At 48.8% G+C, this 26865-nt stretch overlaps 1 protein-coding gene and 1 long non-coding RNA gene across 5 annotated transcripts in view; one reads left to right on the top strand and one right to left on the bottom strand.

Moving 5' to 3' along the window:
• LOC310903799 (uncharacterized protein) overlaps positions 1-26865 on the top strand; it is a gene marked incomplete at its 3' end in the record, with an annotated part of 144054 nt that overhangs the window by 78312 nt on the left and 38877 nt on the right. The window contains exon 4 of one of the 4 annotated variants that reach the window (XM_083847740.1): positions 12084-12697. The exons of the other annotated variants lie outside the window; for them this stretch is intronic. Within the exon in view, the coding sequence (XP_083703866.1) occupies positions 12084-12125 (42 nt within the window). Of the gene's footprint in view, positions 1-12083; positions 12698-26865 lie in introns of those variants that run through there. 4 annotated transcript variants of the gene reach the window in all.
• LOC310903801 lies at positions 7360-14028 on the bottom strand. Its single transcript, XR_014587816.1, has 3 exons — positions 12710-14028; positions 10424-10454; positions 7360-9058 (listed from the first exon to the last, which is right to left on the bottom strand). It is a non-coding gene; the product is annotated as an uncharacterized lncRNA (long non-coding RNA).

Genomic DNA, 26865 nt, shown 5'->3' with positions numbered 1-26865 from the left:
TTCTGTGCATGAGTCTTCAACATTAGTCCTCTACTGTCCTGAGAGGTAATTCTGACCTAGAGTTTGAAGATGGTTGATCTACCATTTCATTTTGCTTGAATAGCCAAAGGAAATCCCATTCCAAAACAAACAAAAATCCACCAAACAACAGAACAATAACAGTTTACAATAAAATATGTGGCTGGATTAGTTTTTAGTACAGATTGTTGGCAACACGTGGGAAGTCAGCTCTGAGTACCAATCCCTTCTGAAAAACAGGCTTTGAAAGAAAGAAGATCCAAGCTGCAGTTGCAGAGTCCAAAGGTCTGACCATGCCCCTAGCGGAAAGCATTCAGCCATTTCTCATTCTCCATTGTGCAGTGAGAGATTTTCTAGGTTTTCCCTGTGCCAAACGAGACTTATTGTTACAGGTTCACCCCTTGTTTCCATCCCCGCTAGTTTTCCCATAGCCTATTTTCAGAAAGGTACTTAAACACATGCCTAAATAAACAGCTCTGCTTTTCAGGAGGATGCTTGAAACACACAGCTCATTCATCGCGTGTGGTAAGCTGTGCTTCTGCTTAGACCTTGGACTGGCTGTTGAAGGAGGGAAGAAAAGCTGCAAAGAGGAGTTGCGTTACAGGCCTGCAGAAAGGGAGAGATCAAAGAGCTGCTGCGCACCCACTCAGGTGCTTTCTCAGATTAGAGACTTAAGTATTCCAGGAAAGCTGCCTAATATTTTAAGCAGGAGGATGCGGAGGCACATCAGGATTCACTGGAATATGATTTGCTTCCTGGGGCATTCAAAGGCCCTTTCTTTACTTACAGCTCAGAGTGTGTGATCTCCCTCAAAATTCGGTGTTTCCCCTCACATCAGAGAGTGCCTATTCCTGCTCTGCTTTGCTTACCACAGGTGTGGGCTTGCTGCCTGCAAAAAAGATGTCTAGGAAAGCCTCTCTCTTTCCTCTGGACACCAATTTCCTGATATTGGAGAGATATTTTGCATTTAAAGTTTGCATTAGTCCTTTGGGAGAAGGACTCCACATAGAATTAACTTGATCTGGTAACATTTTTAAGATTTTAACTTGATGGACATCAAAAGTCAGTGTTACTAACCCTTCTGGCTTTGAGCTGCAAGTTCAGGGATCGGCTTTAGATCTGGAATTTGAAATTTTTCCCTAATGTTCAGCTCCAGATGCAGAGTTCTGACTCACGTTTAAAGGAATTTGAGAAATGCCAATCAGAAACATGAAATGAGACCTTCATAAGTACACGGGCTTGCTGAGATGAGCACAGAAATGCCCAAAATTGGAATCTGCTTGTTGTCTTCCCGCCACCATGTCATATGATGCATCTGAAATGACCACAGTGTTTCCCATTTTAAGCCTCATAACACCCTCCAAAACACACTGGGCACGCCACAGCTAGGTGACAATCCTATCATAGTTTCAGTAAAAATTCCACCTGTGTTTCTGGTATCTGGTGCTGTGGGAAAGCCACCAGCAAGGCTCATGATGAAAGCTTTGTGGCACAGCAGTGAGCTTTCAGCATCGCAGCGGAGTTAAGATGAGGGAGGGAAAGGAGCAGTGGGAGCCAGTGCCTTGGCCATGGAGGAGAGGGCGTCAGCCAGACAGACCTCATTTAAAGCTGGAAATGTTTGAAGTGCTTGAGATGGCCCAAAGCCTTCCAGTTGCAAGGATGAGGGCCAGGGCACTTGAAAGGGTGGAGCTTGGGAAAGTTTTGTCTGCAGTAGAAAGAAGTTAGCTTGAGATCACAGGATAAAGCGGCACCCAGCTCTCCCCTCTTATGCTCTACCGTAACAAAGCATGTCGTAACCCTGTATCAGGAGTGAGTCATACCCCTAAGACTTCCTTTCAGTGGCTCTTCTGTGAATTGTTTACGTTGCAAGGAGAGGATGTGTTACTTCCAAATTGTTTCTACTGCTTCAGTGGTTTGCTGGAGGGATGGGTAGCCAGGATTGTGGCCTGTGACAGCAAATGACCACTGCAGCAGCATGGCCGTATCGAGAGGCAGGTTCTCCATCCCCACTCTGTGTCTGAGCCTTTGTGTTGTTTGTCCAAGAGCGAACATGTTGTTTGCATTGTATGTGAAGACTGTGCCAGCAGGCACTGGGAGCTGAGATGCTAAGGGGCCTTCCTGCTGGCATGAAATCAGTGTCCTTCACATGGTTCAATGTTGCATCTCCAAGGGGGGGGGGAAATGCCATTGGGTTCTTTCATCTCAAATGAGATGAAAGGTGGGATTTGCCAAATTTATGCAAGGAAGTCCATTCAATATAGAATCCTATTTCAAAAGAACTGAAGTAGAAATGGGTTTCTGCTTCTCAACTTGCCAAAGCCCCGGGAACCCCAGCATGGGACCAAGGAAGCCAAAGGACATGGGCAGGCGGAGTGCTCACCCTGCCGGGCAGCCTGCTAATGCCGCTGTGCCCTTAGTGATATGGTTTAGTGGAGGACTTGTTAGTGTTAGGTCAGAGATTGGACTAGATGATCTTGGAGGTCTCTTCCAACCTAGATGATTCTGTGATCTTTGTGGCATTTGGAAGCTTTCTTTGTCCAATTCTGGCATATTGAGATTGTGTTACCAGATTTTCTTCAAAAGAGGAAAAAAGTATTGAGAAAATCCGGATGTGGTGCTTCTGCAGTTTATTTCCTGAGCATTCTTGTCATTCCTTTTACTGTCCACAGTGAGGATGTTTGCTTAAGGCTTTGCCCCGAGTCCTGTGATTAATTTTCATCTCTGCTTGCCTGGGCTTCCAGTGACCCTATGGAAATCTTATCATCTCGTTGCACCTTTCTTACCTCTCCATAAAGTGCTGAGAATACTTTCTCCCCCTCTAGCATATATTTTGCTTATCAGGCTAAAATCGGTGATGACATGGGCTGTCTTTTCCTAGATATGGATGCGAAATGCCCAGTGCAGTGGAGCCCTGAAGTGGGGAGGTACCAGCACACACACAAGCCTGGATGGGGATTGATTCTTCCCAGAGCATCTACAAGCACAGGCCTGTAGCACCTCTCGTGGTGGGGGCAGCTTGTGGTGCCCCTGGGAGGGGAAGAAGCTGGGAGGCACAATGCAAACCCTTCTCTAAATCTGGAAAAGAGAGAAGGAAACCGGAGTGCCGCCGCACAGCTGGGGCATGACTTGTTGTCTGGGGCATGACTTGTCAGCAGCCTGGTGCCTGTGAGTGTGTGGGCTGCGCCTTTAAATTTCCACCCAATTGAGAAACAAGAGGGTAAGACTTCCACGGGACCCTGTCTCTCTGAGATGATTTGTGGGAAATGTAACTGTTAAAACAGTTCTTGCTCTGCAGGGATAGGAATAACAGAAACACTTCTCTATAGGCGCTCTTGGGCAGACTGTTAGCAGCAGCTTTGAGCTTGCCAAGCACTCGTATTTAGAGTTAAAACAGGGTTTTTGTGCCAGGCTGGGATTCTCCCAGCAAAAATTTCATCGGGACAGTTCAGAAGTATAGGTTAGGTTGTCCACAGGAACGGTGTTTCAGGGCACCCTGCTTCCATCAGCATCCTCCCTTCAGGACCAAGGCCAGCTTGCTCTGCTGCAGTGTCCTAAGCTGCCTTACCTTATTGGACTGATTTGCAGAACTCTTGAGGGGTGGAAGTTACAATGAAAATTAATGAGGATTCGCTTATGTAATAGACACTACTCTGGAAAATCAAGTCTTTAAGTCCTTTGCTTCAAGCAACCCACAACAGAGGCTGTCATTTACCTTTCGTCCTTGCTTGGGCTCCCTGTTTGTGGAGCATCAACCACGCATTTCACCAGTCAGAAAGGTAACCTTGTTGAGGCCCACACACGCATACCATGCAATGAGTACTTCATCTTCAGAACAGGGCTTTAACCACCTGCCCCTCCAGTCTGCAAGACAAGGAGCAAACAAAAGGTCCTGTGGTTTCTCGGTGAATATGCAGGGTTGTCCTGCCCTCTGACAGTGTGTAGTACGATTTCATGGGAGAGAAGAAAGATCTAATACAATCATGTTGTTAAAGGCGGTGCCATGGAGCAGCACAGGGAGCTGCTCAGGGGCTACTTGACAGCCACCTTGCCTAAATTTGGAGAGTTTCTTATTCTGGTGGTTAAAATTATGAGCACACAACTCGGTTTGGATATAGGAAAAGGTTCTTCACCGAGAGGGTGATTGAGCACTGGAACAGGGCAGTGGTCACAGCACTGAGCGTGACAGAGTTCAAGAAGTGTTTGGACAATGCTCTCAGACATAGGGTTTGGGTTTTGATGGTCCTGTGCAGAGCCAGCAGTTGGACTTGGTGATCCTTGTGGGTCCCTTCCAGCTTGGGGTGGGTATTCCATGATTCTGTGAACTGACTTTTCAGTAACTTACACTTTAAAGAAAAGGTAATGATGACTGTGTTCCTATCAAGTCTAAATTAGGCTTTGACACACAGTTAATAAGGAAAACTGTAGATTTTGCATTACAAAGAGGAAAATATGAGACTTTAATGGATACTGTTTAGCATCTGTACTGTGAACTCACTGGATCACACGTCTTGAGTTTCTCTTCTGTCCTCCCTTTCTGCAAGGCTGCTGCAGGCTGTGATGATGGATTCAGAAAGCTAAGAGCAGAACCTTTGTTTGTAGCTTTTAAAGTTTTGAGATTACTTGAGATCCAAAACCCCATTATGGTCTTCAGCTTTCTAGTGCTCCACTTTAACCCTCCATCATCTTCTTACATTTCTATCTTCTAGTTCATGATAAATTATGGTGAATCCAAAAATCACAGCCTGAAAAAGTGTACTTTAAGAAACCTCAGTTACATGTACAGTCTCTTTTGCTCAGCCGCAGAGATTTCTTCTTTTCTGGATGAAATCCTATTTGTATGCATATAGGTCAGAGGAGCCATAGTCCTTTGGGATGAGTGCGTCTGCTCTGCTGTGTGACACTCACTACTCACTGCGAGGAGGGAGCACAACCTGCCTGCTGACTCCTTTCCCTGTTGGTCGGGTGGATGGCTGTTCCTCCAAGGCACGCAGCCACCGAACGTGTATAGCGAGAGCATCATGACGCATCGCTCTGTATTCTAGTAGGGTGCATATGTTTTTGTAAACATTTCCCCAAACCAGAAACACAACTTGCAACATGCTGTAAGAAAAGGGAAGTTTGTTTCTGGTTAAGCTGGGGTGTGGGGAAGTCGAACTGCGTTTGAATGGGATGGAGTAGAAAACAGCTCTGCCCTGCCCTGCCACCCTGCTTCAACAGCATGCAGAAATGGTCTCACAGGGAGCTCCAGGCCCTTGCTGGGGGGTTGCGCCACCGCTCAGTTCTTTCTCCTCCTTGGATTACGAGTAAAATGAATGAATGTGTTGCTTACTAGTTCTGCTTTTGCAATAAAGCCTTGAGAAGGGAGTAAATTGTCTCTAGCAAGGCAAGCCAAGCACATCTAGAGATATTCACTTGGTTCAAGCAGCTACAGGGCTGGAGGTGCTTCCTACTGGCTCTCCTGTAACAGGGGAGGGATTTTCACAAGTGCTCACATGACTTAGAGAACATGTACCAGTGGCTTTCAGAGGGGCTTCTGCAAGTAGTACTTCACCGAAGTAGTTTTTGGTGACAGAGTCCATTTTCAAAAGTGACTTTGCTGACACTTTTGCTGACACTTTGCTACCTGCATCCTACTGGCTTTGGGGAAGTTCAAGTCACAAGTGTTCAAGGGGCACCAAAGGCGAGAGTTGGCTTTCTGCAGCACTAAGACCTTGTCTACCCAAAGGGTCTTGGAGCAGCACTTGTTTTTTTTTTTAGGTTAGCAGCTCTGTATTAGCTGATCCGACCATGTTGCTCCAAACCCAATTAAATTTTCAAATCATGCTATAATAAAAAGTATGTGACTTCCATCAACGATGGAGAGAGTAGCATACTGAAGTGTGGTGATGGTAGGTGGCTTGAGGATGTTTGTTAAACAGATGAACTGACTCATATCTTGTGATATTTTGTATTCAAGCATTTATTTTTTTAAAAAACGGATTATTCCATTTATAGAAGCACATTTTGGTTAGTTCTGAAGACACAGAACTCTGAACTTCGAAGGCCTTTGTGTCTTTGATCCTGCACGGGGCTATGCAGTGTACTAAGCTTCTGGGAAAGCAGAAACTCCCTGAATCCTGTAAAAATAATAAAAAAAAGGCGTTTTTTCCTGGTTGAGGGCATGTGACTAACTACTTATGAAGTCAATCTCATGATACATTCATGGTCCTTTAAGTCATACTTCCCGTAGATGAGAAAGCACGTTTAATTAAAAGGCATTCATGCTACAGAGAAGTACACTACTTTTTGGTAACCTGACATCTCAGTGAAAACACTCTCCTAGTGGCAAATGATAATTTCAGTCATCAGAGAAAAAAAAATTATAATGTAAATGACTTTTTGAGACTGTACTGGTTTAATAATCCTGGGAATTTTCAGGGGGGCAGGATTTCCAATTTGTGGCACTGGGCAAGGCAAGGAGATGTTTACATTTTTGAGGAATCTGAACACTTTGGTCCCTGGCAGGGTGGGCTGGGGAGGAAGGGTTGGGGTAGTGCTATTGTTTTCATGATGTTCATAATGCTGGCCCCACTGAATGCGAGTACCAATGTGTGAGGACTTCTGCATGCTCTTCTTCTCAAAGAAGAAGGAGAGAACAGAGAGATTTCCCCACTCATTTCTGAAGCGTAGGGCAGGGACACAAGACTTAATGCTGACACGCTGATGGGAGGGGGATGCTGAGACCATCCTGCAGCTCTGCTGTGAGCAACCTTCTGATGGGCATGTTGAAAACATCCCATGGGACAAGGAGGCCACCAGGCAGTTTCTTTCAGAGGGCATTTCTGCATCTGCCTTCCATTTTTATCCTTGCCTGGGTGTCGGAGCCAGATCTTCTGGCTGGGGTATTGCAGGGTCTGTGATTTTGTTGGTTTGACTTTCAGTGAGGAGTCTTTCACCCCCAGTGGGGGCTTTTGGACTTGCTTTGTGTCTCACAAAATAACTGGGGGGGGGGTGCCTTCCCACGACAGCTTCTGCCAAATGCTGAAGCCATATTGCTTGCCTCTGCCGCCTGCCACTTTGCCTGCCTTTGTGCCCGTATGTGCGCGGGCTGCCCTGAGTACAGGCCTCCCTTCCTCCCCATTCCCATGGGGCTGAGCCACAGGCAGCTCCCCTGCGTGTAGGGCTCAGGACCGCATCCGATGCTGCCCTGGGACTGTGCAGCTCAAAATACTCTTACTCCGTGCTCATACCGCCAGCCACTCGGAGCAGAAGAGGCAGTTCAGTGAAAGTATATGAGGGGTAGAGAAATGCGTCAGTCAGTTATCTTCTCGGTCCGTATCAAAGGAGTGAGATATACTTGCGGTTTGTAAGATTTTTTTATTTTAAACTGAGGGAAATAAACCAAGCAAAGTAAGAACAAGAGTAACATTTTCATCAGTAACAGATTGCACGAAACAAAACATGAGACTGGAGAAATCTCTGTGAAAGGTTGGCTCTTGGTTCTTTAGAATTAAAATACATAGAATATAAAATTGTAAGAGCTACCAGCAGCACTAACTGCCCCAACCCACCCCAAGCACCCTAAGTGATTATTTATTTCTAGTCAGCTTCTCAGTTTCTTTGCTTTCCCGTGCAACTCCATCCATAAGGCTGGGATGTGCTCTGAGGCACGACAGAGGAGTTTCACACACAAAGGTGCAACTGGCAGGAAAGCAAAGCACCTAGCCCCCGGGAGAGCCCAGGCAAGGGAGAGGAACTACGCCATGGGGCGGCTGGACCACCACGTGGCCACAGCAGACTAGTTTTCCAGGAGCACTTTGCCTTTGCTAAGGCTTTGAGACCTTCCCGTGATGTGCAGGTGATTTGGTGTTCATCCCAGCAAGTGCCGTAGGTAGTCAAGGCCTTGAAGCGAGCAGCGTCTCAGCTCCCCAAGCACGTGAAGGCCGTGCTGCTCCCCTGCTGGCTCATGTTTCCCACCTCCCCACTGCAGTACCGGCCTGGCTGTGCACGCGTTGTGCAGCGTGCCACAGCTCTGCTTGCCTGGGGCTGTGTTTCCCTTAGGAAGTTCCGATGTGGAACATCCCTTAGGAAGTTTCCCTTAGGAAGCTCCAATGTGGTGTTTCCCTTGCCAGTAGCATAGAGAGGGCAAAGCTGCAGGTGGGGTGGAGAAGCTTTCCTTTCATCACAGACTGTCTCTGAACTGCTTCACCCCCCCACTCTATATGCATCACTTATGGGCAGGTTGTGCAGGAATCATATAGAATGCCTTAGTTTTACATGGCACCTTTCTTTAGAAGGGACCCAAGGTACCAACGTCTACCCAGCTCTGAAATGCAACCAGCTGCAAAGCAGAGCTCCTCCCAGCTCAGAACAGATTGAATATAGTGACTTGTCTTTCCAGGACCTCAGGGTCAACCCTGCAGTGCATCAAAGACTCTTCATCCCAGAAGCGTCTTTCTCTTGTACTTTGTGGTGATCAGGTGCCATCCATTATTACCAAAGTTTGCTACCCCCCCCCCCCCCCCTTTTTTTAAGCTTACTCTGTCACTGCAGGATACCAGCCTATTACGGCATGCACTCGAGCAAACTGAATTTCATACAAAGAGAAATCGCACGCTCTTCATCCATGACGATAAGTGCCCTAAGGTTTCCTGGAGGGTGTAAGGGAGGAGCTGACTCAGAACAGAATCCTGCTATATTTTATATAGGCCCCAATACGTGTCAGTCCCCATCGTAATAGCTTCAGGACCGATATTTGCCTCGCAGTACAGCGTATCTCCCTTCTGCAGGTAGAAAGGTCTACCAAAATTTACCATGCCCTTTTCATCCCCTGCCTTTGGTCCCACAGCCTTGTTGAGACTGATGTTTGGCTCTTTGTACAGCTCCACTGTAAAAAGCTCTGTCACGTTCTTTTGGCGGCTGATCTGAGCGTAAATGAAGTAGTTGCCATTCTTCTTAATTATCAGGTGTTTGCGGTTCTGCTGCACCAAATCATCGCAGTGCTTTAAGTTCCACTCCCAGATCATGGTAGCTTTGTTGGTGGATGTAGAATAGTTCAATACTGAGGAAAACACAGACAAAACAGGAATGGTGATTAATTGTGTTTAAGGGCAGCCTTGTTCTGTATGTGCACATTTTATTACTATCTCCTGTTGCCACATCTTGTTCCCCACTCCCTTTCTGACATTTTCTTTAGATGATGATTGTTGTTATTGTTATTACGGATCTTTTTCAGTTTACTAACTCGGAAGTGCTAGGAACGGGTCTCAATCTGCTGAGAGAAGCTCTGAAGGACCCCCGGGGCCATGGGTGGCTTGCAAGGGCTCCCTGCCATTGCAGATGAGCTGCTCAAAGCTCCCTAGAGAAAGGGAACCTTTCTGAGGGCTCGGTCTGAGCTGGTCCCTAATGAGAACCAATTCATGGGCGGAACTGCAGCTGGATCTGAGGATGATGAGGGTTACAGGAATCTTCTGCTCACTGGCTGCTGTAGCTGAGTCTTTCATGAGAGCTGAGCCTGTGGGTTTTTCTGTCTGCATACGAGGAAAAACTTTACTGTGAAGCTGACAAAGCACTGGAACAGGTTGTCCAGAGAGGCTGTGGAGATATTTAAAACCTGTCTGGACATGATCCTGTTCAACATGCTCTGTAGGTGACCCTGCTTGGCAAGGGGCGTTGGACTAGATGACCTCCAGGGGTCCCCTCCAACCTCAACCAGTCTGTGATTCTGTGATTCCCAGATTTTGCCCCCTTCTCTGCATTGAATGAACGTGTCCCACCAGCAGTAAAGCTCAGGACGGGTGGCAGTTGTCATCCACCTCACAGCCTGGGTGACAAAGTGGGAACACGGCCAGGTTGACTGGGCATAGCGCAAGGCACATATTTCTGCAGTACTTCATGCAGCAGGCTCTCGATGCAGGGTGGGTCCAATAGCAGGTAACGGGGATACCCAGCCCCAGTGGTACCTGCAGCCACCGCCTCTGTCTGGGGGATCCTGTCTGGTTAGATTAATGCATGCCAAAATGTTTCACTGATTTGATGAAATCTCCCTGAGGCTCTGTGCTGGTACACGGGCTGTTTCTGTAGGACTGCCCTTGCTTGAGCCTAAGGAACTGACTACCGACGCTGGGTAGCAACAATTCTGACCCTGTGACGCTGATTTTATGGGCTGTTTTCAGAAGTGAGCTTGGCTGATTCTGGCCGAGACAGGGTTGCTGGCTGGCAGCCCTAGGTGCAGAGCTGAGGATATCTGTTTGTCATGGCCAGCGTCTCCTATGGGCTCTGTATTTCTGTGGTCAGAATTTACACCTTTCTGCAGAGCGGGTGAGAGCAGGCGTAGGGACTGTGAGATGATACTGAGAGACAGTAATCTTTGTCCCAGCAAAAGTCTGACAAAACCAGAAAGCAGCTCTGTTATCTCCATACTCACAAAATCCATGTGCCCAGCATGTCTCTGGTGGCTGTGGAAAGAAGCAACGCTTGGTCAGTGTTTTCTGCTGAGACTTTTCCATCTGTCAGTGAGCAGCAGCATCATCGCAAGTGCATAAGAGCATTCCCCAAGAAGGGAAATAACCTTTTTATCTGTAATTACAGTCATTGCTTTCAAATGCAAACAATGATTTGTTAAGAAAAATACAGTTGTTCTCTGACAAAGTTTTAAGTGTTTAAAAAATATCAGCTTTTTTCATATCTACTTTGGTGGTATTTTTACAAAATAAAGAAGACAACCGTTAGCAGTGCCTGGAGGAGATCTGCGCATGTCTCGAGTGCCAGGACTTTCATTTCATGCCTGGACTCAGCTCTCACAAGTGGCTGTCACAAATGGTATAGCTGTAGATATGGACTCAAAGCCATACGCGTGGGGAGCTTTACAATGTTGTGCTAATTCACCCTCATAAAAACCATGAATCATTCCTTCTTGTGCATTGCAACTTGAAATCATTTATTCCGGAATTGGTGCTTTGGCAGGCCAGCCCGTGCTGTAGCGCAGATGCTGCTTTCCTGCTGTGCTCAGGGAGCAGCAGAGGCATGCTGACAGCTGACACCTTGCAAGGGCTCCACTGCGTCGGAGTGCCCTGAGGGCTTCATTGCCATCAAGAGTGTACCTATGTGCAGGATGGGGAGGACAGCTGCTGACTTTTAAGCCTACCTCCCTTTAACCACTATACCGTGCTTAGCTCAGGGCGACAGGCACAGGGCTTTCTGGTCTCGTAGCCAGGGCGGCTTTCCGATGCCCTTCCAGCCCAGGGAAGGAGGTGTCTCTGTGGGAGCACGAGTGGTAAACTGACAGGAGTGAGAGATTTCAGTACATTCCTGTGAGTCATGGCTCGGTGTTTGCTTATGGAGGTCATGCTCTTCCCAGAGAGCAGTTTTGTAGTTTTGTTCGCTGTCCGGTCAGGGACCCAAAAAAGCAGACTTGAGATCAAGTTACAGGCGTAGGCACCCAATTGCCTCTCGCATCTTGCGGGCTGCGAGCTCTGAAAAGTTTACACTCGCTGCTGAAACAGGACCTCGTCTGCTCCTTAGGAGGTTGCTGTCCTGCGTGCTGGGGAGGGTATCGGTTCCTTGCAGGGAAAGGCTTTCGTTACTAGCTCCTGTCTCTCTCCAATTAACATAAACCGATGGGATTAAGGACAGTTCTTTCACTCGCTAAAGGAACTGTCTTTCTGCAAGATCATATAAAGCAGAGTGTGAGAGGGATGTGGGAAATGTTGTGTGTGTCTGGGTGCTCAGTGCCATCAGAAGGATACAGTTGTGACTGCAGGTCATGGACCTGCTGCTCCACAGCTCTGAAATAGATAGGGAAGGCTGTAGGAGGGGGGCTAAAAGTACCAAAACAATTTCTTCTTTCTATTTTTTTTTAATTGTCTGCTACATAGTGCTGTAAGGTGCATTTAGGTTTCTCTCTTGTGGGAATTGAGCAGTTTTCATATTTTATAAAAGCAATCAGTGCTTTGCAGAGTCAGTTCTCTGAGGGGTCCCTGAAGTCATTATATCACAAGAAGGTTAGATGATTCTCAAGACCATGAGAACAAGCCATCCTGCCTCCTAACAGAAGGGGGCTTTTTCCTTGTCCATTTTTTCCCCAGGACTGGAATTGTGGAGGGAGCTACATCACAGTGGGATATTAAAAACATGCCTTGGATCCTCCCAGAAACTAATTCGGTTTGGAAAGCAGCAAGTAAAAAGCTGGACTTCAGCACACTAATGACTTGGCTCTCCCTTGTATTTCTTTTTGTTACAGTACATGCAGATAGAGAAAAGGAAAAAAAAAATTGAAATTAGCTAATGAAATCCAGAGGACAACATGACTCAGTAACTGCTACTTAGGCAAGACTGTATTAGCACTTGGCAAAATAGAGTGAAAAGGCTTTGTGCCTGGTGAAAGACCAGGACTCCTCAGCGTCTTGTCCTGACAGAGCATCATCAGTCCACACCACGTTAGGAAAGTGTACATCACTGATGCAGGAGAGGACATAAAAGAGAATTAAATAAAAACTTGGGTCTTATGGAAATAAAAGCAAAATGCTGAAGATGTTTTCCCAAGGAACTGGGTCAAATATTATTAGATAAAACTTGGAAGGCAAAAGAGTTAGCAGTCTCCAAGAGAGAAAGAATGACTAGTTTGCAGTTAGATGATAGTATAAACACAGCAGTATTAACCATTAGGAGTATATGCGTGTTGTATAGTCCAGAGTCAGAAATTTATCCTTACCTGTTTATGAAGGAGCAAACAGAAGACTACTGAGAGCGCAATCAAAACAAATATTGAAGTATATAAAGCCACTTTGCAACACGGACATTTCCTTTCCCTTGGAATATTTCCGTTCTCCAGCAAGTTTGGTGCTTCCATGGTGCTTATCTTCAGACAGCCAGAGGTGAGGATGCAAACAGCACCAAGGTCAGAAAAGGCACTGACAGAATTCCTGATCTCATTACCAGGACGGAGCGTGGAGACAGTTTTATGCTGAAGGTTTCCCCATGCTAATAAAGCTGAGAGGAGGAGCCATGGTGTGTTTCATCACTAGTCCGGGACTAAGAGGCAATGCGTGAGTGTTTCCTCATGAAACTGAGGCAGAGGACTTTCGTTTGGCTCCCAGCCCAAAATGACCAAAATGAAACTCCGGTAATAAGCTGTAAGGGTTCCAAAATGCACCTCGGACTTTTGTGCGAGTCAAGTTTACAAACTCTTCAGCAAGCATAAACTGAAGGGATGAGGTGCCAAGATGGCTGCATGCAATCTGCTCCCACCTCTGGAGGTACCGGTGCTTTACGGGGCTGAGAAGCTGGCACCAGATTAAACCCGTTTCTCGTTTTGACACCACAGATCTGAGCAGTGATGACGGAAGGGCATTTCTGCAGTTCCCTGAGGACATGATTCATGCGGTAAAAGTGAAACTACACACACTTCAACACATGACTGCAAGCAAGCAGTGCTGTGGAGCCACAAGTATGGTCTCGGTGGCAAGTGGAAACGCATGCAAACAACAGCTTTGACTTCCACACTAATGACTTGAGCAGAAGGGCAGAGTATGAAAATAGTCCACATTTTTAAAATTTCTTCCACTTTGCAGTTTGAAATGAGCTGGCTGATTTTCAGAGTCTTCCTAAAATGATTTATTTAACTGTCAACATTGGAAGTAGTTTCTGCTTTTACATTGTACATAATCTTTTGACTTTTCTTTTGATATGAACGTGTTCTTCATTGATGTTTATTTAAAAAACAATTCTGATACCCAAAGAGCTGTCACATAGAGATCTGTGACAGCTGTGCTGCACTCACTAATTCTACAATGGATGGAGTGCATGGAAAATGAACTTTATGCACTTTAGCCTTCTGCTTCTGCTCTTCCCAGTCCTCATTCCAACCTGCAGAAGGAGTCTCAGCTTGAGGAATGGGGAAGCTTGCTTGTGCTGCACCCAGGCAGCCGCTGGGGCAGTGCCAGCTGTTGCCTCTCTTCAGGACATCTCCATCGCCAGCCCAAGCGCCCTGGCTCTTCTGGATTGCAGCCCAACTCGGACCTTCTCAGAGGAAAGGTGCCAGGGAGTTACTCGGAGCGAATGTGGAAGGGCAGCAGTGGAGGCAGCAGCAAGGTGCTTGCTTGCAGCTGGACCTTGCAGGGTTGTTTGCCATCAGGGCACACTTTGGGACAGCTTCAGGGCAAGGCGTGGGCATGCCTTTGAGGAAAACCCCAGTAAGCCCCAATGTGATTTTCCTGTGGCCCACCACCCCCAGATGGTACATATTTTCTGCCTGCCTTGGTAGTGACTCCGCATGGCTGACGTCAAGGAAATGGGGTACTTTCCACAAACTCCTAAAAAAAGCAATTAAGGACTTGGCGTGCATGGGGAGAAGCATTAACCTCTACCCCGTGTGTCTTCTTCCGCTCCCAACCCTGCAGTGATACAAGGGAAGAGCAATGGCTGTCTTTGCGCCAGCTCCCTTCCTCAGATAAGTGGTTTGTTGAAGCCATGCCTGCCAGAGCTACAGAGGATCCAGCTGCTCCTCTGGGAGCATGCAGAACCATGCAGTCACCATGAAAGGCAGCAGCACCAGGATGACAAACACACGCCACCAGCGCTGCGAGCAAGAGCCCATGGCCTTGAAACACTAGGGCAGGGAGCCTGCTTCTCCCTGCGCACTCCCTCGGGCTGGTTTAGAAACCCCATTTTGGCCTCAAAACAACATTGACCTGTGACTCTGACCCTGCAGCAGCAGACATTAAGCTTGCCACTCCTGCCTTTGACCAGATAAAAAGCCCTGAACAATCTTCATTTTAAAGCATGCAAATGAGACTTCCTGTGACATGCCATATACTATGTAGGCAGCGAGGGTCTAAAAAGATGTACATTAACAAACACAACAAAACTAGAAAGTGGCCCAAGACAGGAAAAGAAGATCTACCAACAACAATTTGAGCAACATTTTTTTTTTTAACCCTGTAAAATAACCCTACTTTTTGTTTGTGTGTTTGTTTTTTTGTTTTGCTACCTCAGATAGAGCCCAGGGGCAGAAAATTGTCAGTCTTGGCACCCAGAATTTGCCAGTTACTTAGAGAAAAGGGCGTTAAAATGGGAAGGATCAGCTTCAAGAAGGGGCTGGAGCTGGATCCGGACATCGAACAGGCATTTCACTCAGTAGAGGTGGAGTCCAGCTCGTGTTATATTTGCGTGAATTACATACTAAGCATGCATACGGTGGCTTGTGCGTTCAGAGTTAAGTAGAAGCGCTGAAGGGGCTGTAAATCCGTCCTGCCATCACGCTATCTGTAAATGCATTGCCTGCTGCGTGGCGGTGCTGCAGTTCCGTGCCGGGATCTGTGGTGCTGCGGGGCCGGGGGAGCCCGGGCAGGCACCGGCAAGCGAGGACATTTTGTTCTGCAGTTCCCTGCAGCCTCAGCCTGGCCTGGGTGTGGTGACAGGGCTGTTTAAATTAAGGTGTTCTATTTATTTTTGAAGAATATTTATGGCTGTGTCTCAACTGTGTTTTCTCTGTGGATCCCAGCGGTTTTTGTTTCGGCCAGTGTTTAGCCACGTTGCCCCCAGTTAAGAAACAAACTCAGCCTAAGACCAGCAGCACAGAGGATATAATCACCGGCACGCTTGGGCTCATTTTCTTCCTTATTTCCCAGCACTTCGCAAAAGTAGCCCTGGCTCTTAGAATAGGATTTTGCGTGTATTTATATAGGATTTTGGGTGTATTTATTGACAGGGTGCCCACTGTATGCTGGTCTGGTCCTTCCTTTTCTTTCCTTTCTCTGTCCTAACAGCTTATTAGGACAGGATGGAAACAAGTTCACTGTACAAGCAGCCATGCTTCATACAACGAAGCAAGATATGCGATTCCTGCCTGCCTTTCCTCCCTTGCACCCTTTCCCTGATTGCAGTGCCGCATCTGGAAATGCACAAAGCTCAACCCTAGCATTTAAATTGTTTTGGAATTTGTGGGTGCAGGCATTTGACTCTTTGCCAGCTTTTTAATATGAACTATCTGTTAAGGTGATTAAAGCGCAATTAATCTGCTTTAGATTAATTCACTTCTAAGCAGGAATTTCGCATGCTGCTCTGCAGTCCTAATCTCACTTCCTCTGCCTAAGCACAGGCTCCGGGGCCGTAGTAATTTCTTGGGCCAGGTGCAGAGTGGGACTTGCAGACTTACCGCCCCATGTTTAGACACGAGCTTTCCGTAAGCCAGCTTGACGCCAGGTGACGATCACGGTTCGAGTGTTTGTCCAAGCTCCTCTCGCTCAAACGCTGGGCTGTGCTTTCCAGCCCAGTCCTGGGGAGATGCTTTCTAAAGCCTCGGCAGTCACAAACCATGCAGTTTCTATCACCACGCGTGTCACCACCCAGCGTACGTACACAGTTTGCTTAGCCCCGGGGTAAGTTTTCTGAGTCCTGACTGACTTGTTTTCAGTGACAGGACAGGTTGCCCCATCTTTACGATCTGGTGCAGCCTTTCTTTATGGGTGCTTGTGGGAAGGCTGGCGCGTTTCCAGATACCACGTCTTTCCAAGGATGTGAGAGAACCTTTCACCAGGCTGCGGGAGGCTGCGTGCCGCGGAGGCTCAATGGGAAGCTTCAGACCCAGGCCATGTGTTCACAGCCGCTTGGAAATCCAGCCTAGCTGGCTGCGAGCAGAGGCTCCGATAGGGAAGCTGGGGGTGACAAGCTGACAAGCAGCACTTTTTGCTCCAGGGGTGGCCAAAGGCCCAGGCTGGTTTTATGATCACAGAAACAGTTAATGGAAAAGCCTCGAGGACGTCCCACTACAGGCTTTCTCAAGACCTAGTTCTTTGCCAAGGCAAGTTCTCAACTGAGCAAACTCTCCCTCCCTAGATACTCCCGGCTGTCTCCCTGTGTCACAGCCACCTCCCAGTTGAGTGGGCCAGTCCTCTGGTTTTGCCTCACGCTTTCAGCAAAGCAGCGGTGCGCCTGGCGCTCACTGTGCTGAGCCTGCCAAGGATGATGATGCCAGCGCGGGGACTCCTCTGGGGCCTGGGAGGAGCCCCGACACGACTGGAGGCTGTGCCAAATTTGTGGTGTTCTTACCTATTCTCTCTCCGTGTTAAACTTTTGTCTCGAGTGCTGTATGCCTTCAGTTTCTATCCACTACATTTCATTTGGCCGCTGGCTGCAAGGCTGGTGAGCGGTACGATCTGAATGTTAACTGCATCAGTAACCGATTGCAGCAGTGAGTGAAACAATGGCTGTGTAATTAATGGAGTCTTAGATGGAAAATTGTCCTCTGCGTGGTTCGTGCTGTGACTGGAGCTGTAATCCAGCTAAGCCAGCAGCTCCTGGAGGAAAGCTGGAGACACCCCAGTATCATCAGGTAATTGGGAGCATGCTCTTCTCCCAGCAGACCCGTTGGAACAAGAGGGCTGGTAAAAGGGGCCGAGTCCAACTGCCACCTTACACCCCCACTAGCTTCTCATAACTCTGAGAAATGAATGTTATGTCTTTGGAAATGTGTCAGGACATTTTTCATTGCACAACAGAGGCTTCTGGTTCTGGTTTAAAAAAAGCTGTGACTCCATGTTCCCATCCAGAGCCTTTGGGCTGAGACCAAAGAGCGTTTCTTCCAATGCACAGTACCGGCACTGCTCTCATATCTTCCCACGGAGCCGCAGTGGCTCTGGGGCTGCAGGCATCTCCCCTCCAGCAGCAGGGCTGGCTGGGCTTTGTCCAGCTCCTCAGCCACTGAGCTCACCACCTGCCTGTGCCGCGTGGTGCGAGAAGGGCTGCGGCCAGGGCTGGCTGTCAGGTCAGGCTGTGTCCACTGCAGGCTGGCAAAGCTACCCCATGTTTGCCATAAGCTCCCAGGAGCGCAGGGGAAGGGGATGGTGGAGTGTGCTGCCTGTTCGCATCACATGAAGTGTCTCCCTACTGCAGCATGAGCTGGGTGGGCATGCCCTGCCTGCCCCTGCTGCCCTGCAAGGCTCCTGAAAGGCGCAGGTGTGCCTGCGTGCCCCAACCAGAGCCTGGGCTATTCCTCAGTCCTTCTGCACAAGGAGTAGAGCAGAGCCTTACACTTATGTCTTCCAGTGGTTGATCTCATGACTAACCACTAGGCCACTTTTCACTGGCGTAAAACAAACATCTGCTCTTCTCCTTTTCTCCACAGTTGTTGCTGGAGAATAGGAATCCTTGGCCAAACCCAGCCTCCTTCCTCTCCAGAGGGCTCCCTTCTGTACTCTCTCCTTCCAACTGCGGACAGTTGAATGTATCATAAAATATGCAGTGTGCGCAATATACCCAGATGGTGGAAAACGGAGAGGGGAGAGAATTGTGGTGGCCTTAGACAAACTGCATTTATCTGCAGCTGGGAAGAAGCTGTTGCAGTCTCCCAGCTTCAAGCATTTCACCTATCCCCTGTGTTTTCGCTCTCCACGTTATTTCTCTTTGCTGATGCCAGGAATGAGCATCAGGCAGGGCTGCACTTCTGAGCTGACCCCTCTGCTCCTGCCTCAATCATTTTCTCATAGCCTCCTTCACTTTCCATCTCCACAGCGTCACCTCAGAGTTAATGCTCACTTCCTCTTTGTCTTCCTTAATCAGCAGCCATGTAGGATGGTGTTGTCATATGTAAACACCACAACTGACGCAATCCTCTACCCTCTTCTTCCTTTCCATGTGCCATCTTTCCTCTGCTTTCCCTTACAAATGTTTTTCCATTTTGTATTTTCCATCTGTGAGTATTTCAGCATTGCAAAAGCCAGATCTGCCACTGGGGCAACCACTGGTGGACATCGGTGGTGTCCCTTGATGCAGCTGACAGGGCTACCGCAATAACCTCGGGTGAGGCATAGGCAGTCCCTTTACATGGCATTTCCCAGCAGGGCTTTCACCAAGTCCACGAGGTGAAAAAGTCCATGGTCTCTATTATGTGTGCAGCCAGATGTGTGTGCCAGCTTCAGGAACTTCTGGACTCGTGTGGTGGCGTATGAATTGCTCCAGAAAGAATCGTGCTGTACACAGGGCTGTGGTCAGTTGGATTCCCGTGCAAGAGGCTCCTTGTGCTTACTCATATGGTTCTTGGCTTCTGCATAGGTGCTTTTGAATGTTGTGGTTGACAACTTAGAAGCTTATCTGTAAATTAGACCTGCTCTTGATATCCTTGACAAATTTTAAAGAGTACAGTAGGACTAATCTGAGGAACACTACAAAATCTTAGCCATGTTGTGCCTTTTCTAGAATCTTTTCTTCCCCTGTAAGTTCAGCTCAAACCCATGATTTTCTGGAATGTGATGCTGTTGTGCATTGTGTGTTGTGGCAGACTGGAAACCCTCCAGCTAGGAGACTCTTCTCAGCAGCCTCTGGTCTGCAGAGCCTTCCTCCAGACTGGCAGCCTTTTGCTGTCACCTTTCCTCGCCTCACCAGCTTGGTCTGATGCTCCCTGCTCTGCTCCCAGCTGAGTGCAGCGATGGCGGTGGCTGCGCAGGAGTGACATGAGAGCTTCTGGAGGCGCTTGGCAGGGACTCACAGCTCTCAGTGAGAGAAGTGTGCCAACTGGGAGCTGGGCAGTATCCACAAATAGCCTCTGGCAGCAAGATAAAAGATGTGCTTTAGGAAGAGGAGGAAAGGGTTGGGCCTGTAACTCTGACAAATTTCCATTCAAATGAAAAACGGAAAAGTGGTGGCCACATTTTATGCTCACTCTGTTCTTTCCTGCGAAGAAGTATATGTCAAACATGATCTGTTGGTGGAGTTATATTTAGCCATTTTCTTTTCCTTGTTCTCTAGTTAGCTCTTTTCTTTCCTTCAGGGGCAATGCCTGTAAACTTGAAGTGGAAAAGTAGCCAAGTTGCGAGCTGTCAGCAGCTGTAACAGGCAGGCTTCTCACCAACGAAAGCAGCACGAAGGCAGTGACAGCACTGTGTGGTTTGGATGCTGTTACATTGCAACAAGGCTCAAGTGTCTTAAACGACCTGATGAAAGAGAGTAAAGCACAGAGAAACTACAGAGTAGTATTAATTATCTCTGAACATGCCTCAGGGCATGCCAGCGGTTAGAAGTGGGCCGGGGCTGCCAGTCCAAGCGCGGCGATGCACCGCACAGGGAGCCCTGCTTCAGGCCCTTGGATGTGCTTGCCCAGAGCTTGGGGTGTCTAGGCCATCGAAGCTGTCGGTGCTGATTGAGGAGGCTTCTGGGGGTAATAGTTTGGGTTTCCTGCTGCAAATGCTACTTTGTGAAGAGACTGGCCTTCTCACTCCCGCAGCCTGAGTCCTTCAGTCAAAGCAAAACGCACACGGGACTCCTGGCAGGGAGATACTTCTGCGTCTGGAAACCTGCAGTAAAGTGGTGATTTGCCTAGTCCAAAAAGCTACAGAGCCCTCCCCAATTCCTTGGCCACAGTCACCTGGCTGGGAACAGGCAGCGCAGCTTCAGCCCGCTCTGCATCCTCTGGCTGCAGGAGAGCTGCAGTGCAGGAGCACGAGTGTTAGCAGAAACAGCGTGAAAGGGACGGGGCAGAGAAGTTCTTATTGTGGCACTTGCTCTTCTAAAGAGCCCGAAGAGGGAAGTGGCTGAGCCCTTGTTTGCATTCCCCTCACGCAGTGAATACCAGGGGCCTTGGTTTAACTAGAATATCATTGTGGTTCTGCACTGTCCTTGGAAAGTCTGTTTGACTCAATTCTTTTGCAGACAGGTGGGTGAGTTAGTTTTGAAAGTTTCTGGTGCTGGTTCACTCCTTCAGCAGGACCCCCGAGGAGGTCCTCTGCCCCCCTCCTCATCCCATGCAGGAGCAGGGGTACTTGCACGGCACCCAAAAGGTGTTCAGCTCTCTGTTCCTAAAGACCCCAAAGAGGCCCACTCTTCCAGGGCTACAGATGTCATTAAAAATGAGGAGTTTTTCCTTGGTCTCCCATGGGCTCACAGATTAAGCAGATAATTTCTTTCATGTGGGCACAGAGAACAGGCCGGTTCTTTCTCTCGGCCTCAGACATTTACAGGCAAGCAATCTGTCCAGAGGACACCAGGACTCCTAGGAGATGTTTTCTACACCCCCAAATACCCCAGTTTTCCTGGGGATTTCGTGTGACTGATTCATGCCCTTCCTGGAAGGACAATATTTGGGATTAGAGAAAAGTTGCAAGTGTAGCTCCTGGAGCAGAGCAGGACAGGCAGGTAAACACAGGTCTTCAAGCCTCAGTTCAGCTTTCATGGACAACGTGATGCCTGCCTTTTCCAGTAAGTCTCGTCTCCAGCCCAGTCCCAGCACACCGTACCTCCCAGGTGCCCTTCTGCCGAACTGTTCCTCATTGTATTTCTATAGCAGATCATTCCTGCTTAGGCAAAGGATAAACTTGCCTGGTCTCCTTTCTGAATGGCAACTCATTATTTTAAATCTTCCCTCCAGACTGTTTGAACACTACCCCTGCCCTTCAGTAACACTCCTGCTTTCGTGTCCAGGCTTGAGAGCCTGTGTTTGCTCTTCTATACCTGCCCCTCGCATAGCACAGTGATGTGAATCAATTGTGGGGTCTCACCGTACAAAAGGGTTCATCTTGGCCCCAGTGAGCATTTAACCTAGGTTGTATCAGCTTGGTCCATATTCAGTACTGGAGCTGCTGGGGTTTCTGTTAGCAGAGTGGTCATGGTATTAATTTAGATGGGTTTATTTCAGTTACAGGCATCCCATTTCTTTTGGCTTCTCTCTTTGACATGCTGCCTGTGTGACAGCAGAACTTGGCTCCTCTGTGCAAAATTGAGACACTCCTTGCGTGGGACGAGCATGGAGCAACGTCCCTTCTAGCAATGTGGGAGGTTGTGTAGAGAAGGCTAGGATGTGATTCTCATGTGAAATCACAGAGCACTTGGGCATGCTGCGGGGTGCATGGAGTCATTCCCAAGGACAGCACTGCACCCTGAGCACACAGCAGCAAGGAGCCAAGGGAAAGGAGCAAGGGAAAAAGAGCAGTTGTTATCTCATTCAGCTCTTTCACTTTCCTTCCGAACTGCTTAAAGAAAGTGAAGTGCTGTTTGTTTACTCATCCATCCTACTCCTTGTCTGGCAGAGATCCCAGCTCGCTGAGATGTGAAAGAAGAAATCCTCCTGAGAGCAGTGACACACTGGTGTGATTCTTCCCAGCCCAGGGCTGGGAGGCTTACATCACCCGCCCCCGGCCACTGAAATCCTCCTCCTCCTAATCCTTCAGAAAGCCTTACGAAGCAGCACCATGTGTTGCATCAGCGTCTGGCAGCCTGCCTCCCTCTACTTCTGCCCTCAGCAGTGAAATGAAACTATGGCCTCACTGCTGCAGGTTGCCCAGCTCGGAGCTACGTGCCCACTCTGGGACAGCCAGCCGAGAGACCTGGCTCTGAAAACCTCATTGCTCAGTGGTGCAAGTGTGCTACATGGCACCAGCCCCTTGGGGCAAGTGGCTCGGTGGGCGACGCAGTTCCTGCCTTCCTCTGTAGCTCCCCGTGGGCAGAGCCGAGCTGCTCGGTGACATCCTGAGCCCTGCGCTATCTGACCTGCCCTTGCTCCCCACTGCCATTGCTCAAGGATGCCTGTGCTGATTGTATTCTCGTAGCTTAGCGCGTGGATGTTGTTTTAAAGTTCCCCCCTCCTGACTTCCTCCACATTGCATCATCAGGCACTGATTTTATTTCTTCCGTGCATTTGAAGAACAGCCGCTTTACCAGCAAAGTCAGCATCAGGGAACTCTGGAGCCAGGGCTGTGCGAGCTGCCTGAATGCCCTCCCGTACCCTGCCTTGCGCAAACCCCAGGGTCACATGCGTGTTGCAAGAGGGGATTTCCTCCTCCAGTGCTGCTGCAGAGGCAGCAGGCATTGGTGCACTGTGTGGCCCAGGGCAGCACCGTGGTCTGGGTGCTCAGCTGTGGCCACCTTTGACCAGATCTTTTCCCAAAGTATTTACCTTTCTATTCAACCTTGTGTAACAGTGGACAAGCCATGTAGGCTCCAAGGTCTATCCAGTCCCACCCTACTTGCCAGGACTGTGGTGTCTCGTGCTTCTTTGGGTTGAGCAGTTTTTGAGGGATTTCTGCTGTGTCAATCTGCTGTTTTCTGAGCCTATCCGCCCAGCCGTGACAATTCCCCTTGTTATTTACCTAGTGTATGGAAAACAAAAACACAGAGTCCTTGTTTTCCATTTAAACCTGATGTCTGTCCATTTAATGGGATGCTCACCACCACCACCGAAGCTAGTTTTGTACGGAGCAGCGAGTGTGGCTCCCAGCTCGCCCTCCCACCCCTTACAGTTCTGTGGGTCCGTGCAGAGTCCCGCAGCTGCAGGGCTCTCTGCCCATCCCAGGGCCATGCAGCTCAGGGTACCCCCTCTGAGCATCTGTGATCCAGGGCCAGAAGCAGGAACGTGGTGGGGACAGCAGGTGTGCAGACCCCAGTGGTGGAGTACCCATGGGGAAGTTGAACACTGTGGCTGAGAGACAAATCTTCGGAGGAAGGAGTTGCCAAACCCTTACGCTACTACAGAGGGATATCCCAGTACAGTGTTTTTTGGAGATCAGAGTGTTGCGCCACTTAGAAAAGCAAAAAGAATCTCCCCTGCAGCTTGTGGACAGCAAGCCAGATTGTAAATGCCTGTCGCAGTAGCGGCCACGCTGTGCTGCAGCCCAGGAGACCACAGGCATGGGCGAGCACATGCCGAGTGCCTGTCACTGCTCCCGGGGGACAGGGTGCACTCATGCACGGCCAGCTGCTGAGCCACCGTGCCCTGCCCTCGCAGCTGGTGGGGCAGCCTCTCCTGCCAGGAGCTGTTTCTCTTTGGCAAGTCATGAACCTGCTGCTCTGCTAGAAACCCTGTGGCTCCGTGTCAAGGCTCCTCTGCAGGAGTCTCCTTCCTGTGTTTACTCAGCAAATGGTTTCTGGGCTCTGTCCAGAGGAAGGGTGGAAAAGCCACGAAGGAAAGCAGACTGGGGAACCACATCCCGCACCCAAGGCAATTCCCTGTCCTTTCGTGCTGGGGCTGCTGGGCTTGCCAAGAAGGCAGGGATGCAATGGCCAGGTACGGTCCTGGGGCTCAGTCAAGGGCTGCTTCTGCCCCATCAACACAACTGAGCTGGGTGGCTGCCTGCCATCTCTGCTCAACTGCTTTTTGTCTTCTGAGAGCCGAGCTTCTATTCCTGTCTCTGGCATGTGTTTGGAAAACATGGCTTGTCCTCACTCCAGACTGGAGGTAGTGGAAAAATGCAGCCCTCCAACTGCTTTCCATGTTAGCACTGCAGAGCTCCCCAGGTTTGCATTTCCTCGTGCAGACTTCCAGACTCCCAGGAGATGTCCTAGACAAGCCTCACAGCTTGTTTGAAAAAGCAGCGGGGTGTTCCCTGGGTCTGTGTAAATGTCTGGTTTAGTAATTCACTGAAAATTTGGAAAAACATCTTCCCTCGCTCCTCTTTCCAGATGGAAGTATCAGAAAGTCAGTTTTACTGAGGTGTTTTGGTCATCCCCATATGAAGTGTTTTGTTTTGCTCTTATTTGTTTCGTTTTTATTTGTTTGATTTGAAATAACTGCTGTGTGTTTTGAAATGAAGCCTTTTTGAAACGAAACTTGTAAACATTTAATTTTGAAAAGAATTAGCAAAAAATCACTGCCTGTGGGAATGTGCCTGCTCAAATCTGAGTCCCAGTTATGTTAACATGACTCAGTCCAGCCCCTCAACTGATTTGATTAAATATCTGTATTGCATTCGGAGGAAAGAGGTTAGTTTTAGCAGAATTTGAAGTTGTTTTTAGCAGAACAAGGAGCTGGTTTTAGCAGAAATTAAGAGATTTTCATCCAAATCTAGTGTGATAACTCACATAAAGAACAGTCACAAACCTTTTCCTCAAATCTAACCCATGAGTCGGCTTTTCAGAGCTCCAGTCCTAAGCTCTCCTCATGCATACCTCTTGGCTTAGGGCCACAGCAGCATCCCCAGCTGCAAAAGGAAGACTTCAACATGGCTTTCTTGACTCTCGAGAGGCAGCGTCAAGAACTTCCACTTTCGGTATGCTCGAACCCATGTTCACAGCCGTGGTGTGGAGACTGAGCAGCCCTCATCTTCCTGTGGCCACCTGAAGGCTGGCAATGGTGGTGGCAGCATGGGCAGGCTGCAATGCATGGTGTAGAGACCGTGTGTTGGAAGTGCTGAACTGATGGAGACAAACGCTTGATTCAGTCATCCCTTTGTCCTGTGACAGTAGTCACAGCAGCCCCTGCTTGGCTTCTGCATGTCCCTACCACGCTGCAGGCATGAGTGAGGTCATTTGTGGGTAGAGAGCTAGGAAAACAAGGACAGTTTTTCCTAAGCACAGCACGAGGGAATCCAGTCAGTGGTCAAGCACAGCTTGTCTGATGTTTCATACCCCATCGGTGAGTGGTGGGTGGAAAAGATGGTCCCGTCTATTTGCTTACATGCTCTCTCTATTTACTTCTGGAATGGAAAAGTTGATTGAGATTCAAGAAAAAGAAAACAAAACTTCAGTCAGTATTGCAGCCACAGTGACATTTCCTGCCCAGCCCAGAAACCAATGTTCTGGCGTTACTAGTTGGCACCTGTCGCTCCCCTGTTTAATTATTAACCTCCTCCAGAAGCCTCTCCCCTCAACCTTCCCTCGCAGAAGAGCAGCCACCTCTCTTCCAGCTCCTCCTGGCTAAGGGAGATGTCATCTCTAAGCTTGCTGAAGCGTGCAGGTTGCTGACAGATCCCAGCTGCCCACCCAGCACCTGGCAGGATGATCTCATGCGGCACACTGCCCTTTGAAGGCAAGGGCAAGGAGAGGAGGAGGAGGCAGGGAAGGTGCAGCCGGAAAGGAGGCGTATTTAGTTTGCAAACATTCTGGCTTCAGGGCATCCCGGGAAAATGCTGTGAGAAAAGTCTTGTGGTAACAGGGTAGCTTTGCGGGATTGCGACCTGCCCCCTCACTCCTACGCAGGGCTAGCATCCCTGTAGGGCTTGTTTTGCTTATTGAGGTCCAGATGTTTCCTTCATACATACGAACTGGCGTTCACCGCGTTTACACCACCTGCCACCACATCAGATGAAATCCAGTCCTCAAAACCACGGGGACATCCCATGCCTCTTTTTCCCCCTAGCTGCCAAGCTCGTTGGGACGTACGGTAGTTGGGAACTTCTCTATTCAACCTGAAGCTCCCTGGGCAGCTATTTTTGTCATCCTGGCATGACTCAGTGTGCCTGTTCTCAGAATATCCCTGTTTCTTTCCTCCCTGCTCAAGTTCTCTTCAAATGGATGGGGGCGGGAAATCACCTAAACCTCCATCTCTAGGGAAGCTTGAAAAATCAGCCGAAGAGCAGAATTCAGCTAGTGACGGTGGTGTCCCCCTTTTGCATGGCGGAAGACAAGTGGCAGGTGTCATGCAGCCTGCGAGGGAGGTTGCACCCTGAACGAGGCCTCTGTCATTGTATGACAGCCAGCTACAACCTTTCTGTTGAGCTTGTGTCACCACACAAAGGAAGGTGATGGGACAGCGTGAAGAATAAGCCGGAGGGAACCCAGCTGCAGCTGAACGGCTGTCACGGGTGGGATGTCCTTCATGAATTTTGCTTTAGGCCCCTTTATTGGACCACTGAAACCAGATCCCGGAACAGACAGCAAATCTCCAGTCCTAAACTTTCCTTACTTGTACGCTTCTTGGCCGAGGAACACAGTGGCATCCCCAGTTGCAACAGGAAGGCTTCAGCATGTCTTTGCCTGCAGCATCTCCTGGTCTGGTGGCTGGAGATGGTTGGCCTCCCAGTAAGTAGTATCTGAATACGGCTCTCTGGTGGGGTTGGCATCTTGAAGCCCACAGGCATCTTGGGGGCCATCTGGGGAGGGGAAGAAGACATGATGTCTTCTTCCCGGTGTCCTTCAGCCTTCTAGGCAAGAAGGAGGTGTCGGAAC

This window comes from Anser anser, assembly GCF_964211835.1.
Source record: "Anser anser genome assembly, chromosome: 8".
Classification (NCBI taxonomy): domain Eukaryota; kingdom Metazoa; phylum Chordata; class Aves; order Anseriformes; family Anatidae; genus Anser; species Anser anser.
The sequence above is the reverse complement of the archived record's forward strand: the minus strand, read 5'-3'. Positions and strand labels throughout refer to the sequence as shown.